The 19347-nt window shown below is 37.4% G+C and overlaps 1 protein-coding gene across 11 annotated transcripts in view; it reads right to left on the minus strand.

The window, feature by feature from the left end:
- The window catches only part of SBF2 (SET binding factor 2), a 269359-nt gene that overhangs the window by 154158 nt on the left and 95854 nt on the right, over positions 1–19347 (minus strand). For all 11 annotated transcript variants that reach the window (XM_065066151.1, XM_065066158.1, XM_065066154.1 and 8 more), the window contains exon 3: positions 3895–4032. In XM_065066151.1, coding sequence (XP_064922223.1) covers positions 3895–4032 — 138 coding nt within the window. The remainder of the gene's footprint in view (positions 1–3894; positions 4033–19347) is intronic.

Below are 19347 nucleotides of genomic sequence, written 5' to 3' on the forward strand. Positions count from 1 at the left end.
TCTTGTAGTAAGATCGCTATAAATAAATGTTTGGGGTTTTGTGCTGATCTCATTGACCAGATTTTCCGTAATGCATAAAATGCAGTTGCACAGGCTCAGTTACTGGCATAAATCATTCTCTAAGCTGTTGATGGTGGGGTTGGGGAGAGAGGATAAATTTCTTCTGAAGTGCAAAGCAGCATACAATTTGACCATTAAATTCTCAAACGATGTGAGTCAACATTTTTAAAAAATATTCAGTGTATGGTGCTCTTCCAAGAACTGCTAGGATAAATTCTAATTGTGTAATTAGTAAGAAGCACAGCTGAGGTCAGTAGAAGTATCTGCTGAGTCAAAAGTACTAGGTCTTTGTATGCTAAGCTGTAACATCCAGAAATTGCTGTTAGAAAGAAGAACCTCATTTTAGCAAACAGCATATACACCATATAGAACTATACCTATATACATGTGTGTATATAGAGAGAGATATATTTTTTGATGGCTAATAAATTTACACACACAGAGTAACTGAGTTTTATACTCTGTAGATGTAAGTTACAATTCTTGACTAAAACCTCCAAGGCACTGTGAAGGAAAAGGAGAGGTATTTTGACTTAGTCTCCTCCTTCTCATTCCTGCAGATATATGCAAGTCAATATGGAATCCAGCTGTATTTGCTAGAGCATCTAAATTGCAGCTTAGGCCAGACAGAGATGTGGATCAGACCAAGCGTGTGACAGAGACATAAAAAGCTGGAAGGAGAAACCGGTGCAGTACCTCAGATTTCTTTACACTTTCTATTGGTAGGAACTTGAGGTTAGGGAGAAATCTTGCACGTTGAACTATTCTGAGACATACTAAGGAAGACTTGAAATGACACCAGCTTTACCGTTGTTAGTTCATTATTAGACTGCCTCTAGTCGTCTAGTCATGTTCCAAGCTTCAGACTCCTGCTAAGGTCAAACTTTCATACGCTTCATTTTAATCTCAGAAGAGGCACTTATCCTTATATAGCTTTAACAAACGTTACTGGGATAATTGAGACTAGCATCATAAAACAGAACAGTTCATGAAGGCTCACAAGGCCAAGCTGCATCACCTGCATTCACAGAACTGAGTTCTATTCCCATATTTAATGGAACGCCATGTGTTTACCCTCCTTGTGAGTACAGACATCGAGTATTAATCAGACTAAAAGTAACATCAATCTTTTTGGTATATTATCACAACTTTGTGAGACCTGATGACCAAACTGACCACCATCCATTCCGATAATAAATTCTGGGTCAGTTCAGAACAACACTACTGCAACAATGCGAAGTATGATTCATAGATGTCAACAAGTAAGTGCTATTTTATTTTCTATCCAGGGGTAGGGAGTTGAAAATAGGCCATCAGCTGATTACTAGAGCCTGCGCTTCTCTCTGGAAAACTTGTTGAGACATGTAACTGCCAAGAAATTAAACTGAAACCAGGCTTTCAGAGACACCAGGGAGAATACTTTTTTCCTGTAGACTACATAGCTTTTACGCTTGCTATATTAGTTTTGCACCCTAGGTTATCATGGGTACCACCCAGATATACCATGTGAGTACAATCTCCTTACTTTTTAGGCAGCATTTATTTACAAATTATCCTGAAATGAACAGCTGAAGCAGGAATGAAGGGAACTGGAATGACGGGAGTAGCCTTCTCAGACCCAGCCTGATCAACTCTGTCAAAAAGGTTCTTGAATTATTATGCAGGAAACTCAAGAAAGATTTGATAGCTCTTTTCCAGCATTCACAAACTGACAAATGAGTTTGCATTTTGCAGTTTAATTAACCACAGAAACCTTCGAAGTGGTTGATTCCAGTTTTTGTGAAGACGACTCTGCCAAGCCAAACATCTCAGCTGCTCCAGCTGAAGCCCAACCAAGCTCACGGATCAGTGAGGTTCACCTGGTGAAGGCTACCGGGAAACAAGTAACTCTTCTGGTTTGGAAATTCAATCTTTCTTTTGTCTTAGTGTGTTATATCATTCGGTTAAAAAAACAGAGCTGTATTTAACTGTGCAAAGTAGTGTCCAGATTCCATTTCAAGGTTTCCTGCCCTGTTTGTTTAACCAGGCATGTGTCTGAACAGTTAACTCACTATTACTTTCATAGCCCAATGCTTCATAAGCTTATGTTTCATTACAGATTGTACATGTGCTGAATTCTTGTCTAATGACCATGTAACAGGGCACGTTCAATTATTCTCTTTGGGTTTCGGAAAGAAACAGGAAGTTTGGCTATAAACAATGCAGTCATAGAATAAATTTCACCACAGCAAGTTCATCTGAAAAATATGCATTCTTTACAACACAGCCAGGAATGGCATTATGAGAACCAACATCCTGATGCACTCAGATTTTTTCTTTTTTTACTGGTTTTTTGTATTAAAACTTAGGCAATATAAGAAAAAAAAACCTTTTACTTAATACTGGATGTTTTGTGATGAGCATTACTTGAAAGATGTGGATAGGGAATCAAAAGCAGCTGCTAGAAACCACAAGATAAATAACAAGTTTGCTAAATTTAGTATATGTTATGAAATACATAAAGTGGAGGAAGAGTCAGCTGTTGTAAATTTTTATCAGCTGGTAAAGAATTACTATAGAATATTTTACTCTTTACTTACAAAATAAAGGGAAGGTGACAGACATTAAATAATGACAAAATTTTCAATAGGAAGATGTCAGTTGATCTACAGTAAAATGTAAGACTAAAATAGACCTAATTTTTGGCTACATTTCTGCTTTTAACTCCTTTCAATAACCTACCAAAATAGTCACCTATAGCATTAATGAAATAAGAACAACTATTATTCTCTGGCTTCCAACTATGCCTAGATAAGCGTAATATTATTATTGCTATGCTACATCTTTTAATTATTCTACAAGTAGGGTCAAATTTCAACTCCAGTATTAAATAGGCAGAGTACACTTGGATTATTAAAAGAATTTTCTTAACATAATCAATAATGTTACACTTCTTCACTAATCTTCAATCTTAACTAATTTTAATATACTTTATGCCAAGGTTTTACTTATTTTCTAATTTTCACATGAGAAAGAAAATACTTCAAAACATAACAATGACAGTCCGCAATGACAGATTGGATTAGGTTTTCCACAGGTTCTAGCTTCTAAGGATTCCATGTATTATGTCACAGCAGAAGTTCTGTGAAGTGCTTTACATCAAATGGCAAACAAAATGCCTATTTTTGAAAGACTGAGGTTGTTCAAAAATAATTAAGTATATGTTTAAAAACAAACACTGCCAAGTAGCTGACACCCCAAATCTGACCTATCTAAAAACTGAAGAATTATTTTCTGAATTTAAAATTTTGCCATTTACACCCACACAAATCTTGCCAATAAATGCACTTATAGAAATATGTATCTCTGTGTGTGTGTATATATATACATACATATATGTGTATATGTATGTATATATATACACACACACACACATATATATATGTATATGTAACAGCATCCTTGTATACATTTGTCCTGTGCTGGCCTCAGACAGATGACCAGCAGAGGGAGCAAAAGTTAATAAACCTTTTTCCTAGAGCAAAGATGAGAATCACTCATGCTATGTCAAACACGGAAGTCAGTGGAAGCAACACCATCTTGGCTGTCTCACTGAAAAACATGTGGTGGAGAACAATAAATTCTATGACATGTTTTGGGTCGGTTGGTTTTTCTCTGACACAGATAAAAACCAAAAAACCACAAAGAAGTACATCGAGCTTACCTTTGCACAACAATATATGCCTTTCGGGATGACAGAAAAACACATCCTTACCAGGATGCCCTCTATAACATTATTCTATTGTTTCTAGACACCTTTTTCTGAACTTTTGTTACTTATTGCAAAGCTTTTACCTGCAGGTTAATCTCTGCTTCATAGAAAGTTAAGCAGGAACAGTAGTGCCTCTCTGAGTCTATATCAGTCAAAACCACCACAAAGAACGTCGGCTGTTTCCTCTCTTTCGAAAGCTGCCATCCTCCAGGCTGGCAAAACTAAGGACACAAACAAAAAGACATACAGTTAAACAGTAATATCAATCGGTTTAACTATGAAAAATACTTTTAAACAATATAACATAACATTATCTAACAAGAATCTCATTTCACTTAAAATGAACATATACAGGGTTGCAAAATTTTGAGAAAATGAAGAAAACGTAGTATGTCTTAAAGCTGGTCAAGTGATATAAATCTATCCCTATAGACATGAAGGGAGATATAATAAACTATGTGAACTGAACTGAACTGTTCCTTTGAATTCAGAATTCAAGATCATCTTTGCAGGGTTTAACAGTCAACAAGAGGACTCAACTGACACGTTATACAGGTTTCATTTGGATAACAGGTTAGAATTTGAAGCTCAAATTGTTGTGTCTTGGAATGTCTCTATATTTTTAGTTTCTCCATTAATTTATCTAATCAAACATAGTCCACTCACAACTACTTGCAAAGTTATTAAATGTTTACTCCTACCAAAAAAAAATATTTATAAAGCAATATTTTTCATTCACTTATTGATCACCTCAATAAACTTCATTGTGAACATTTGAAATTTTATAAGGGGTCACACCATAGCAGAGATATAGATTTTGCCACCCTTGTGAAAAATACATTCAAGTTTCACGACTTCATAATCTCAGAGACAAAATCACTTGCTTCTCATAGCCAAAGAGGCTGCAGTTCTCCAAGTACTTCCAGTGTACTTAGAATACTACATGTTTCCCAGCTCTTGCAGCAATGAGCAGACTAAGTATATGCAATACTTAAAAGCAACAACAAATAAGCCCAAGTCCTTTCGGTATTTGTTTCTTCAAGCTGATCATGGCCGTGGCAATGCAAGTCACCAGAACCAAGGCAGCAATTCTGGCCTTAGAATGGATGTGCATGATCAAAATAGAACTACATATCAAAAGCAAAGGGGAAGATGCATGTTTTTTCTTCTTTTTTTTTTAAATAACTGGAGTACAAGATCAGTTAATAACTTGTTCCCAGTAATGGAAGAGTATGCTGAAATTCACAAGTCAGTTTGGCGCAGATTCTTGAGATGGCCTTTATGGAATTTTGTATTCACTGTTTCTTTTACTTAAGGCTGAAGTCATACACATGAAAAATTCACAAGTACGTTATTATTCAAAAAATTATAAACATAGAATTGACACGAGGTAAAGGTAATAGCCCTGTATGTATTAGAAAAAAAACAACACACAAAATTATAGAATTATTAAACAATGCAGATGCCAAAGGAACCAGAGAGGTCAACTCTCATGCTTCCAGCAATTGCTTCTTTCCCCTGGACAGCTGCTAAAACCTGGAAGAGTATGAAGAGGAAGTTGTAAACAAACATTTATTACAGATTCATCTTTAGAACCTCTACAATAAAACCTGGGTAGTCTTAGGTGAACAGCAGTTAAAACTCTGCCTCTGATACACAGTTTATTTTATGATCCTGGGAAAATCTTCAAGATCAAAGTTTTCTCATGTTGCATTCTTCATATTCGAGATAGTCAGCTTAACACTTGTGAGTCTGTATCCTTAGAAGTGCTAAGCACCCCCCTGTATCTGAGAATAACTGTTCTGAACATCAAAAAGTACCCTGAGAAAAGATATCCTAGTCATTCCATGCTAAGCATCCAGTATTAGTCCATTATTTTGATAATACTGGCCTAATCTCCCTTTGGTTTTCATCCCATGTCAGTTAAAAATAAAAAAGATATCACTATCAATCTTGCAGGACTGCTATAAAGATAATGCAATATCGTCAATATATGCAGACATTGTAAAAAAGCATCACTAAAAAGTTTGACAATAAAATCATTACAGTTCTGTATGTATTGCAGAGTTTAAGTGGTGCGTAGTAAATGAAGCCTGGAATCCATAGCTCCAATAAGATAAAAACCCCATGACTCTGAATATCTATTTGTTCAACAAGCATGAGCCAAAATGCAAAGAACACAGTAAGATTCTGTTAATAAATAAATCCTTTCCATGATACACCATTAAAATGGAATCATCCATCCAGGATAGGTCAAATTAAGGTTGCTTATGCAGTCCTAGGTGAGTTTACAGTCTTAACCGTCTTTCAGATCTACCAAGGCTCCCAGTTCTGACAGGAGACCCATGACTGGTGCCGTTGCCCTTCAGCTTTACGGGTAATTTCCCATCTCACACCTGTAAGCAGCAATCTATCTGTGATTTGGAATGTGCGTCTGGAATTCCTGACAGAGGATCATTCTGCACACACCAAACACCACCCTACTAACGGCACAGAAGATCTCGGCTATCCAGATAATCCACAAACAATGTATTCTGCACTCAAATGACAAATACGAGAACGTGGGATGTGTGGTCTACGCATGGCTGGTTTTCATCTGATACACACAGAATCTACCGGTTTTGGACTCTGAGGTATTAGTAGGTTCATTTTTAATATTTTATTTATTTTAAAATAAATTCTAAAATAATTGTTTTTTTATTGTAACCAGCCATTAATAGCAGGTCTACTGCACAAAATTTATACCAACATCTGCCCTGTAAACTGGGAAATTAAAAGGGAAAACCAACAGCTACATTTGTAACTATCAGAAGTGACTGTTGATCTAGGCAGCCTGCTCTCAACAGCAACCTCTCCATCTTTAGGCATGTCTAAACCCTGCTCGTGTCAGTGAGAATTCTTCTCTATTTCAAAATGAACTTGTGTATAACATGCGCTTTCTAGATCTAACTGGTTTACTAGAAAACAACAATTAATGATTGTTAAGGAAAATAGCTGAAGTAGAGTACATCCCCTGGTTACAGAGAGAATCTGTGTTGTCAAATAAACTGCATGGAATTTATGTAGAGATTGAGGATAAAGACAACACGCTCCTCCAAGAAATTAAACAACGAATGATTCTCAGTTTCCTTCAAATAAGGTAATAAATATTAGTGTAATATTTGAAATGCAAACAACATTGAGAAGAACTTTCCAAATTAGTATAAATACAAGCTACTACCCAGCATGATTACCACCGCAGTCTGGCCACTAAGAACGGGAAAATGCTTCTTTACCAAACCAGATGCTACACCAAAACAGACAAATGCACTACTGTGAATATAATTCAAAGGTCACATGCTTCTCCAGTAAACAAGAAAAAAAAACACGGAAGTTTAAAAATGAACACGCTCCCATATTGTTTCACTTATTTACCAGAATTCTTGGAACCAGAACATAGTTTCTATCAAAGACACTGAAAAGTAGAAAGCATCAGATCATCCAACTCACTATTTATAGAAATAAGCCTCTAATGGTAGCAAGTGCTTCAAATCGACTCCATATTACCACTGATTGCCTTCTAAAATCTGCTGCAAATAGCCATAAGTTGAGATGAAGAGTATGTAACAGGAATCTCACATTCGAGGTCCTGAAATGACATTTCAAGCCATGTTTGAAACTGCAGGTGCCCAGTGAAGCAAAGAACTTCATCTTAATTATTGCCACTAATGCTTTCAGATCAAACAAGAAACCAGACATTTTTAAATGATGCACGGTGTTTTAAAACAGCATAGCTGGGTTTGTTACCTTTAAACATTTTGTACGTTGTCACCACAAGCTTCTCTCTAAAGTCTGCGTGTGATTAATGAACGTTTGAAAGTGACATTTGTTTCTTCTAACTTCTACAAGCCAAAAATGTCGTCTTTGTTTGATTCATAAATGTATCCCTTCTTTCCTACCTAGAGCCATAGCTGTGCCTCTATTCCTTGCCTTGCCTATTGGAAGTAATCATTTGCATACATCATGGTGTCTGGAGTCACAGAAATATAGAATACCCCAAACTGGAATGGGGACAATCAAGTCCAACCTGTGATTCCACACAGGGCAACCAAGAATTCTGTATCTAAGAGCATTTTCCAAATGCTTCTAGAACGCCGACAGGTCACGACCACCTCCTTGGGCAACAGTCTGATGAAAAACTGAAGACATTGTAAAAATAGTCACAATTTCTATTAAAGCACTGGAGGGTTAGAATGTAGGAAGAACTTTTACTGTGTACCATGGAAGTAAAGACTAAATACTACCTGTACACTGAACAGTATTTATATAGTGTTCAAGTTTCATTAGAAAAATGTTAGTCAATTGTATCTTTACCATGGCAGGACTATATTTTCTGCCTTCCGCATCTGTTGATCAGAAACCACTCATTTGCTGAACTGCATGTTAGAACTTTGCCACTGACTTCTGGGCTTGCACCCTGAGCACAAACAAGCGCGTAACAAAACCTCGAACCAATATTCTAGTACGGTCTGTGTAGCTACACACAGGAAGACTATTCTCTCTGCACTTACATTATTTTCTGTATCAGAAATCCACTACCTCTGATGGCACTACCGGAGTAGAAAGGGGAACAAGCTTGTTCAGGAAGTTCACCACGTGATACGCTTTTTGCAAGTCACCTGTTGAAAGCACTTTTTAGAATTTATACAGAACAGAAGACAAGGTCTGTGATGCACAATTACAGAACACTGCAAATAATTATATTAAAATTGTTTTGTCACACTGTATATTTTCTTCAAAATACATCTGTGCACTTATTTCTTGTTAACTGAAATCCGAAGCTATCTGGATGCACATAAAATACAAAACATTTGAACTCTATGAAGAAGTCTTGAATTAAAAGATCCCCAAATGACTTCAGAATTTAAAACATCTGACACAGATATCCACCTTCCTTTCTAATTTAACTCTTTCACCAAATATTTGATTCTCCCTTGGATCACTCTGGGCACAGAGTTTTACTATTTATTATTTTATCAAGTGTGCTTCTGTATGTTTTCTTTCACTTTTCAAATAACTGTGTTTTGTTTGTAACATGTGTATCATCATAACCTTGTCTACAAACTTCCCTGAAAACAAAGGGCCATGTTCTGGACATAATGTGAAGGGAGTTTGTTCCATCTGGACTTGCATGACCCAGCACCAGCTGCGGAGTATTTCACCATTTCACCATTCACTTATGTATGGAATTTTGGCAAACGGAATTTTCTTTTTCAGATGCATACCTCTACTTTAAAACAAAACAAAACAATTACAGTGCTCACTGGCATAGTAAAAACGCAATGTTATGAAGCTGTAAATCTGAGGAAATGCTTGAAGCTTTGGGGTTATCTCTGAATGTAAACAGAATACAAAATATACACTGAATTTTACAACATCTTTCTGCCTTTCAACATCTTGTATCCAACAAACCGCATATTTATCCTTAGCCTAGTCTAAAATAAAACTAGTGCATTTAGAGTATACTCCAAATTATTTCCAGGTAAATGCCCATCTCATGTGCTGTGGAAAATTCTGATTATCAACTGTAAACAATTGAACTCATTAAGAAAAAAGTTTATAATCCTAAGAGAAACACAAAGGCCTTTTCTACCTTTGAAACAAACACAGAGTGCCCCAAGATGAACAGTGTCCCCCGTGACCCACTGGAACCTGCAGCCAGGGTCCCCACACAGGTGAGTACAAACCCACTGCTCCCTCCCACCCGGGTAATGTCACCTGGAGTCACAAACAATCCTCCTGCTGCTTCTAACGTGGTTTCCCAAAATATTCCAACCAATTCCAGGCAGCTGAGACAGAGGGAAGGTGAAAGGAGCGTGGATACGCAGCGTTGGTTTGAAATCAAGGACCTGCTTTCTCCCCTCTGCAAATCGCAAAACCGCGGTGGGGTGCCTGCGCACGCTGGTGGTATTGGACACTGCCTGCCCCTCAGCCTCTCACACCTGAAATTGGTTGAAATATTTTAAGGAATAATATTAGAAGCAGCAGGAGGGTTGTTTGCGACTACAGGTGTAGTCCAAGAACAGTTAAAGGTGAATAATCTTTCCCCTCCTTGCCTGGGACAGACACTCCCCACCTAATCCGCATATTTCCACCTCAGTTGTCAGCTCCTCAGTCAAACGTAAAAAACATGTCAATAAAGACACTAAGAAATACTTCCCTCCCCGAGAAAAGATCCTCAACCACATTCTTGGGCTTCCAAAGGCTGGAAGTTGTTGAAAGATCTCTCAATGGCACTAATCCTGCACAAGTGACAGACGAGGTTTTCTCTAACTTGAGCTACAGATTAAAGTGATCCTCAATGATCAGATGCTCAAGCTTGTCACAGAGACACTGCAGCAAAAGTCCAACAAAAGAAGAAAAGTTAAAATATTTGGGAACATCGCAACTAAAATCAGCTAATTGATCCTCAAAAGCCATAGAGATGCAGAAGTCTTTTACTGAAATTCATCAAGAACTAGGTTAAGCTCCCCCACATACTAGTGACTACATAAGCCTGGGTGTACATCTACACATGCACATAAAAAATAATGAGTTCCAAGCTCATTGCTTTGCTTTTTTAAAACCTCATAACACTGTGTAATTCTAAAGACCCTTTCCACAATCAACAGCTATGCTGAAAACCCAAACTTGTAAGCAGCATTTCTACAATGACTGTGTTCCTAGCTTGTCTTCTGACAAAATATTTGAACTGGCTTTTAGAAAGAAAACTACACCCACTGGGAAACCACTTTCTTATCCTGCTTTCAGAATACTTACTATCTCCATCTCAGTGGATTTAAAAAAAATAAATAAACAAATCTGTCAATCTTCTGACTATTTCTGAATCAAACCAACCTAGACTACGGATGCGGTGATTTCTGAATCGTTTTTGTACGCTAACACCTTTATTTCAGAAGTAGTACAGGATTAATTACGACATTCTGAACGGGGTTTTCTTCTCAAAACGAACTTCTGACATTGCTATGCTAATCATGGTTGGTAGGAAAGTGAAATTAGTGTGCTTGTGCAAATAATTAATAGTTTGGACTTCTTATTCATTAAAGCCATGCTTCCTCCTCTTGTTTTCAGCGAAGTATCAATCAAGATAATCTCATGGCAATTTAAAGCTTCTGAGGCCTTTAGATCCAGAAGCTCTTTTTTACCACCATCACCAACAAAAGCCAACACACACAACATGCTCTGCTCTATCTCAGGCAAAGAGATTGAGACAGCTGCAGACAGTAAGCAGAAATTCTCAAATACGCATCAATATGACAAACCAGATACAAATATGTGAGGTGTCGGAAGCAGTTATCTTATGCCAGAGGATTTTTTTTTTTAACATACATTTTAAACTTCATAAAAAAGTTTAAAAGTCATAAATTTAAACTCTCAGGACTTGCAACTGAAATTCAGGAACACATAGCCTGCCTTCAAAACTCCTCTTACCGAGAAATGCTCGTTAGTCAGCAACAATTACTGCCAATGACACTGATGGTCAAAAGAATAATGAGAAGTCTGGATACTACATATTCAACATGAAAGCTGAAAAGATAATTTCAATGCAGCAATAAATTCAAGCGAGGCATCATATCAGTAATTTATACTTCAATCTGAAGAATACAGGCCTATATCAAATTACTCGTGTTTGGTTATGAGACAAAAAAGACTGTGTGGGTAAAAAATAGCTCATATTTAGAATATTCCTGAAGCAACACTGAAAGTAGGAGACTGAAAAAGAGTATCATCATCAAATAAATTAATTCTTTGTATTAAATGCTGTGGTTTAATTTTCAGCACTAAATGGATGAAGAAGCTCCTTTGTGCCTCTTAACCTATTCAACAATCAGTGCTCAGGAGTGGTTTCCAAAATGCATTGTGATACTTTCTAAGACAATGGTTGATTTGGTTTGGGTATGTGTGTTTGTTTTGTATTCTGTGTTTAATGACCACTATCTGTACACTTGACAAGATTTGTAGCCATCTGAGGCATACAAGCCTAGAACAGCAGTTTACATTAGAAATATAAATGAGCATTTTTATACATATTTATCAGTCAAGCATGAAGCATTAACCTTTTCTTTTCTTTTCTCTCTCCCTGTTCTTCTCCTGCCTTCCTTCTCTTCTGACAGTAGTAGCATTGTGTTACAACAGCAGCCATAAACTTTCAAGCCTTTAATGAGTTCCCAACACATTTTCTAGATGATGCTATAAGCTATCTTTCAACAGATATACAGCATGTACAAGTATAATTATTGCATTGGTTCAATGTCAAAAGAAATAAGTACAGCAGAGCAATTAACATACATCACTCAACAACTACAATTGGCACAAGGTAAGGTATTTACATGATCATCGATTTTGATTTGATATTTAATGTTCCTCCACAGGAACTGATCAATGTCATATAAAATGCTAATGTAACACACAGAGTCCTCATTATGTTCTTTTTATAGCTTACACATGCACAATCAGATATTAAACCACATGGTTAATACCATACCCAGCCTTGCTGCCATCTCTGAAGCTACATTCTGTTACTCTCTAGCAATTGTAAAAAAAAAAAGTGCAAGCAGACTTGTGTTAAGATTTTTACATTCATGATCTTGTAACTCCATGTATCAACCAGAGAAGGGTTTGAAGACTCAACACTTAGAGAAAAAGCACATGGGTGTGGGGATGTGTGTAAATATGTGGTAATGCAGCATATACTAAAAAGAACGTTGATCGGAATTCACAGAGGCCTAGGAATGAAACGGCCTGTGACTGCTGCAGTAAAATAGACTTAGAGATTTAAGAGAGATGCCAACAGCCTCAGGATGACAAAATACAGAACAGGAAGTCTTGAAATATGCAAATTAATTTAAAAGTTGGAATTTGCTCTTAAAATAGAGTGCAGAAATTAGACTAGAACATACACTTATAGAACAAACCACAAAAAGGATAGTACCTTGAAATCCCTGAATAAAAGGCACTTGGTGCAAAAAAAAAATATGATTAATTTGTTTTTGAAATATGCCCCTTCATAACGCAACTCCCCAACTCACCTTGAGTTCCAAAAAGTGCCCAGGAGGAGCAGCAGAACCAGGAGAACACAAGCAGCAGGCTGGGAATTAGCAAACAGAACACAGGGAAGAGATACGTGCTTCGAGATCTGGCTCTCAGGGAGTTTGTTCCACAGCTCCCATGTTTTATATACAATCTCCGTATTTTGGGGCAGGAGATACTCAACCTGCACAGGATTCAGCTGACTTCTGAATACTGCCTTGCCTGATACCTCCCCTCCACGGACTGAAACAAATGGGTTTCCTGAGACCACATCTAGAGACTTACGGTCTAATCATCCTCTAGAAACAATGCCAGCAAAATGGCGGTGCCACCTATCCCAGGGAGTTATCATTACCTCTTTTAACCATTTTGGACACCAGACATCAAGTCAAAATACATTAATCTACCTTAACCTGTCCTGCTGCGAGGGACAGAGATAACTACAGCAGTTCACTGCACCAAAGCTTTGTTCAGCTAAGGGAACTTAAAAATAAGCAACGAAAATTACAGAAAGGGCGGTATATTTCCAGTCTGCTCATTTTGGGAGTTTAATAATACTTCTTGTGCACCTGGTGCTGCTCTTTGCCACTTAAGGTCACGATCAATTTCCGGTTTTGCAGGTGTGAGTTTCCACAAAGAAACAGAAAATACATAAACATAGGAAAATGAAATGTGGCTAAAAATCTCACAAAGAAACAGCTTCTCATGTGAGTGAAAGCCTAAACTAGGACCTCAAACAAATAATAATTTAAAAAATGACTGAATTGCAATATGAATGTATTGCATTAGTGAAGTTCTGTACACTGGCTGCTACTACTGACTCTTACATTTACACAGCGTTGATTAAGAAAAGTATGAAATGCATTTCCTGTCAGCGTTCTCACCAAGAACACGGTAAAATAAGCAGCGTGAAGAGACAGCTGAAAAGTTTGGTGCTTTCCACTGAGTTTCAGTTTCCTCTGCAGAAAAATGGGATCAACAGTATGAGACATCCTTGGCCTCCCTTCCCACAAAACTGAGGCCTGTATTGCAACCAGAGGGCATCACTACCGGACAACATGACGGGATGTCTCTAAGGGGTGTGGTAAGAGTTTGTCTGGCAAAAGCTCCAGAATAAACAAAGAGGCTTTGTGCCACTATAGATGCTTTTGGGGGCACTGCTGGCATGACAGTAAACAGCTTATTTTGATGAAGAGGTTATTTCCTCCAGGTAGGTTAGCAGAATGTAGCAGTTCCTGAACCAGGAGGTTAATAAGTGATTCCAAAACTTGTCCAAATGAAACTTCAGAGAGGTTTGGCACTGAGAAAGTTTGTACTTGTAGCTTCCTATTTTAAAATGGTAACTGCTTTTCTTCCCTTTTGACATTTCTCCAGTGTACTCGTGTTTGGAAGACACCTTAAACTTAAGTTTTGCGTAATCACAGGACTGCAACTTGTATGGTCTCTGTTCTCCACCACATGTTAGTTAAAACAGAGCAAAACAGAGCATAAGAAGTTTTTATGGGGAGCGTGCTCCTGTCATAAGATGTCACTGGAATTAAAAAATAAATAAATAAATCAGAAGGGTGAATGTGAAAACCTCTGACAAAATTCAACATTTTCAAACAGAATGGCTCAAAGTAACTTATATGCAAGAGAAAGAACTGAGGAGCTGTTCACCACTAAAGTTAATACTCCTAAGTTTTCCAAAATCCCAGGTGCCTAGAGACTGCAGACATTATTTCTGTGCTTTAAAAGGGTAAAAAGAACATCCATAGGAAATTATAGTTAAGTTCAGCACAACAGTCAACTCAGGTAAATTAACAGAAAATAATTTGAAGCTGCATCGGCAACAAAAACAAAAGATACAAACGGACTGATGACTGGTATGTTTCTGCAGAAAACAAGCCACTAAAACAATTTGTGGAGTGATACAAATACAATGCAATGAGAACCACATGGTATACTTGGACTATTTCCTTCTTAAAGATACTTGATTTGATGCTTTCTGACAATTATATTTTTAAAGTACATTGGCTGACACTAGTATGGCATATATTAAATGGATGAAAAGACTCGCTTGCTGACAGACTGGAAAAGGTAACAGCAGAGACACACATCAGTGAAACCACCTCTATTGAAGACGCATTATCTGACTCCTCACCCTCCTCAGGCCTCATCCTTTCCCATGTGTCACTACTGGGCAGCCACAGAACTGCTAAGAAAATCACTTTAGAACATGGTGTAGAGAATGCAGAAGAGAGTTTTCCAAATCAGACCAAAAAAAAATCCTGGGGCTGGAAAACAAGCGTCATATCATGAGTTTAAGAGCTCTGGTTTTTAGCTCATTACAGAGAGAGTATAGAAGCACTTCATAGAGTAAGTTATATGTAGATAAGGTGTTTCTTAGTAAGAAGATAAGTGTTCCAGATCCAACATATAACAGGAACCAGAAGTCATCATCATAAAAATACAAACCTCGAAATAAGATGTCACTCTCTAGTCAGTGAAGGGATGGAAAACTGGAACAGGTTATCAAGGTAAGCACTAGGCTCCCCTCAGCTGGAGTCCGTCAAGTCAAAATGAACAGCTTTCGGAAGAAATTATTCAGTCCCTGTGGGTCAGCAGAAGTCAGCCCAGACCAGCGTGGGACCTGGAAACCTCTTGTTCTTTCCTTTTCTGAGCCTGAACATGCCCACAACACTTCCATGATACGACTATAATCAGATCTCATACTTCAGAGCTTCAGCCATTCAAGCACAAGATTCAGACAGAATTTCCACCTGAATACCTAATTGCACATCCGAGTATTTGCGAGAGAGCCAGCGGCAGCGATCCAGCACTTCACGGGGCTGGCAGGTACTGCAGAGAAGTCTGGCTGGCCTGTCTTGCTTATGTGACTAGACGTTGTGTGCCAAACCAAGGGCTGAGAAGGAATTTTCTACCAAATCAAGCTGAGAGGGATTCAGGAGTTTCTTTTGCTTGTTTGTTTTCCTTTGTAGCACGTGTCATGTTGGTATCATCAGTGCAATCAAGTCCCTTAAGCTCAGGAGATGATCTGGTCTCATCTTAATCTCAAGAACACTTATCAGTTTGGAGAGAACTGAAATTAGCTGGTATAACTGGAGTTGCTGGACACTGTACCACAGATCGGTGCTACTAATTAACAGACTCTAGTCAGATTAAATAAACTGATGTATTACATATGGTCTTCTCCACGAAGCCAGAAAGAGGGAAAAAAAAGTTTTAAAAAGTAAACTGACATGTTTTTAAAAGAAAGTAAAGTTTATTGTTTATGAGTAACATACCTGAAATGTTGTATCATTTTGTATCATAAAATTTGAATTTTGGAAAGTACCGAGTAGAACTGGATATGAAGGAATATTTTTCAAGTGGCTCAATAAGGATTAGATAATTCCATTTTGGCTTGATAATTTAATTGAAAATAATTGGTCAGACTCAATACTTGTAAAATATTTCACTGCTTTAAAATGCCAGTTATTGGTAATTAACTAAAACAATGCAATGTTAAAAGAACTGAAAAACATAGGCTGTTAATTTTATTGTTTGGAAAAAATGGATGTTTCCCCCTCTGTCCCAAGCCAGTTAACAAGCGCAGCAAAAATATCCCCTGGAAGCACACTTGCACATTTCAACTGCATCTCAGTGTCCTCTGCAGCGACAGCGTGCCCAGAAAAGGGCTCCTCTTAGGTCCTTGCTGGTGCGGTAATTCCAGACTCTTCAATCCAGAGGCACCTGGCTTGCCCTTACAGTCCTTTCAAACTGAACATCACCAAAATTCATCAATTATAGATGATCTTATAAAATACAGAGAGTAGAAACAGAAGCCACATCTTTTGCATGTAAATTGCGCAAGACATGGGAAAAATATATGGCTGTTATTATTATACATTTGTTAAATTGGTATGATTATTACACAATAGAAGAAGCTATTGAATAGTAGGAATTAATACATGGAAAATTACATTGTAAAGATCACACTGTCATTGAAAACATTAAATAACTAACATGTTTGTTTTCCCAAACTAACCAAATGTTAGTGGTACTCCTATATATATAAATAGAAACACCAGTCAACCGTGGGGGGTTCCCTTCTACTGTCCCATAAGTATACAGAGGAAATAGAAATATTTCAAGGCATCTGTAATGTCTTACATACTTTGAATACAATAAAGAGCCAAAACACTTAACAGTACTGAATTTTATTCCAAATTATACCCAAGAGGAAGCCATCTGCAGGAAAAATAAAAAATAAAACAACAAAAAAACCAACACACTTTTGACTTGGACAGCACTTGTGCAATACAGCCATCCAAAAGGACAATATGTTCTTTTAAAAGAATTTTTAAAGAATACTTATTCTTTCATGATACAGGAAACATAAAAATCACCTGAAAACTTTTGGGCTTTTTAAACTACCAAGAATAAATGATACAGTGTTCCAGTGAAACACTGAACTACCTCTGGTTCTTTTATTTTTCCCCTCATCTAACATTAAATGTGACAATAATGGCAAAAGTCATCTCTAGAAGACTGTGAAACTGAAGTTATCCACAGCCAAGCAAATCACTGTTGCTATGGTCAAATGTGAAAGGGGACCAACACCTAAGGCTTGAAATGCATTAGTGGATCAGCATTGGCACCTATAGGGCCAGCAAAGTTTGAAGCCATTGTCAGGTAATGTTTCTATAAGCAATAGCATACAACTTATCTATACACTCACAGTAAAACTAAAACTCAATCTATCAGGAAGACGTTTATAAAATGCTACTACAAGACAAAATTAATGTGGGTAACTTTACAACTATGTCATAAGTGCAAAAGATGTTGACATCTCAGACACGACGCTCTCGTCTGAGCAGCAAGGACTATGAAGATGCCTACAAATATATTAGTGTATTCATCAGTTTGTCTCAGGAGTAATGATACAAGACGAGCAGAAATACCCCACTGCACGCAGAATTTCCTGATGAACCAATGTTTCCTAGATTCGTAAGTCTCCAAAATATGAAACAGATCATACTGAAGAAAAATAATATGAAAAATATTTGCCGTAAACTCCAAACAAATCAAGTGAAAATTTGAAAATAACTACGCAGTACTGGACAAATATTAGAAGGCATTAATATACGAACTTGGACAATGTGTGTATGGAATACATTAAACAAAAATGAAAAACAAGCAAAAATTCCTTTTCAACAGTTGCATACCAGGAAACATGTGTTGACTCACGACATTTGAACAGCTAACAATACTGCCCTGCGCTCAACATACAACAGCACAGAAGAAAAGCAATTTCTCAGAGAATTTGGGGATTGGAAGACCCTTTAAAACATGACAGAAGTTTTCTGCTATTTCCATATTTGCTAGTCGACACCACACAACTTAAGAAGAAATTGTTTCTTACAAAAAGCATACAGGCAGTAGATACTACCTAACCGTTTTGGCCCATTCAGATAAACTCAGAGCAGATTGTCAAAATGATTTTTCAATTATGCACAGATTTGTACCAAAATAGAAAACAACAGACTATTTTTCAAGGAAACGTATCTGCCCTCCACCCCCGATTTTCGTAGTAATAACTATGTCCTTAAAAACTTAAGCCTCAGCCACTTTAAAAATCCTGGTTGTGTAGAGACCAAGTCATAAATATTAGGTTGGTGCAAAAGGAATTGCGGTTTTTGCATTGTTGAAATTTTCCATTTGATATTGGAATACATTCTTATAATAAATGTGGTTCTGTTATACATCATTTTAATGCGCTTTTCTCGCTTTGTTTTTTTTGCTACTGGCTTATTACTTGCTGTTTATTTTATATTTATTTTAGACTATGGAAATGATGCTAGACAGAAAGCAAATTTAAGCAATTTTCTTATTCGAGTTCAAATTGGGTAGTAAAGCAGCAGAGACAGCTCACAATATCAACAATGCATTTGGCCCAGGAACTGCAAACAAATGTACAGTGCAGCCAAGGTTCAAGATATTTTGCAAAGGAGACGAGAGCCTTGACCATGAGGAGCATAGTGTTTGGCCATTGCAAACTGACAACCACCAATTGAGAGCAATCATCAAAGCTGATCCTCTTACAACCACATAAGAAGATGCTGAAGAACTTGACATTGACCATTCTATGGTCATTCAGCAGTTGAAGCAAACTGGAAAGGTGAAAATGCTCGAGAAGCGAGTGCCTCATGAGCTGACCAAAAAACAAAGAAAACATCATTTTTAAGTGTTGCCTTATTCTATGCAACAAACCATTTTTGGATCAGATTGTGACGTGTGACGAAAAGCGGATTTTATACAACTGGCGATGACCAGCTTGGTGGTTGGACCGAGAAGAACCTCCAAAGCTCTTCCCAAAGCCAAACTTGCACCAAAAAAAGTCACGGTCACTGTTTGGTGGTCTGCAGTCAGTCTGATTCACTACAGCTTTCTGAATCCCAGTGAAACCATTGCATCTGAGAAGT

The sequence above is a fragment of the Columba livia genome, chromosome 5 (genome assembly GCF_036013475.1).
Source record: "Columba livia isolate bColLiv1 breed racing homer chromosome 5, bColLiv1.pat.W.v2, whole genome shotgun sequence".
In the NCBI taxonomy this organism is placed as follows: domain Eukaryota; kingdom Metazoa; phylum Chordata; class Aves; order Columbiformes; family Columbidae; genus Columba; species Columba livia.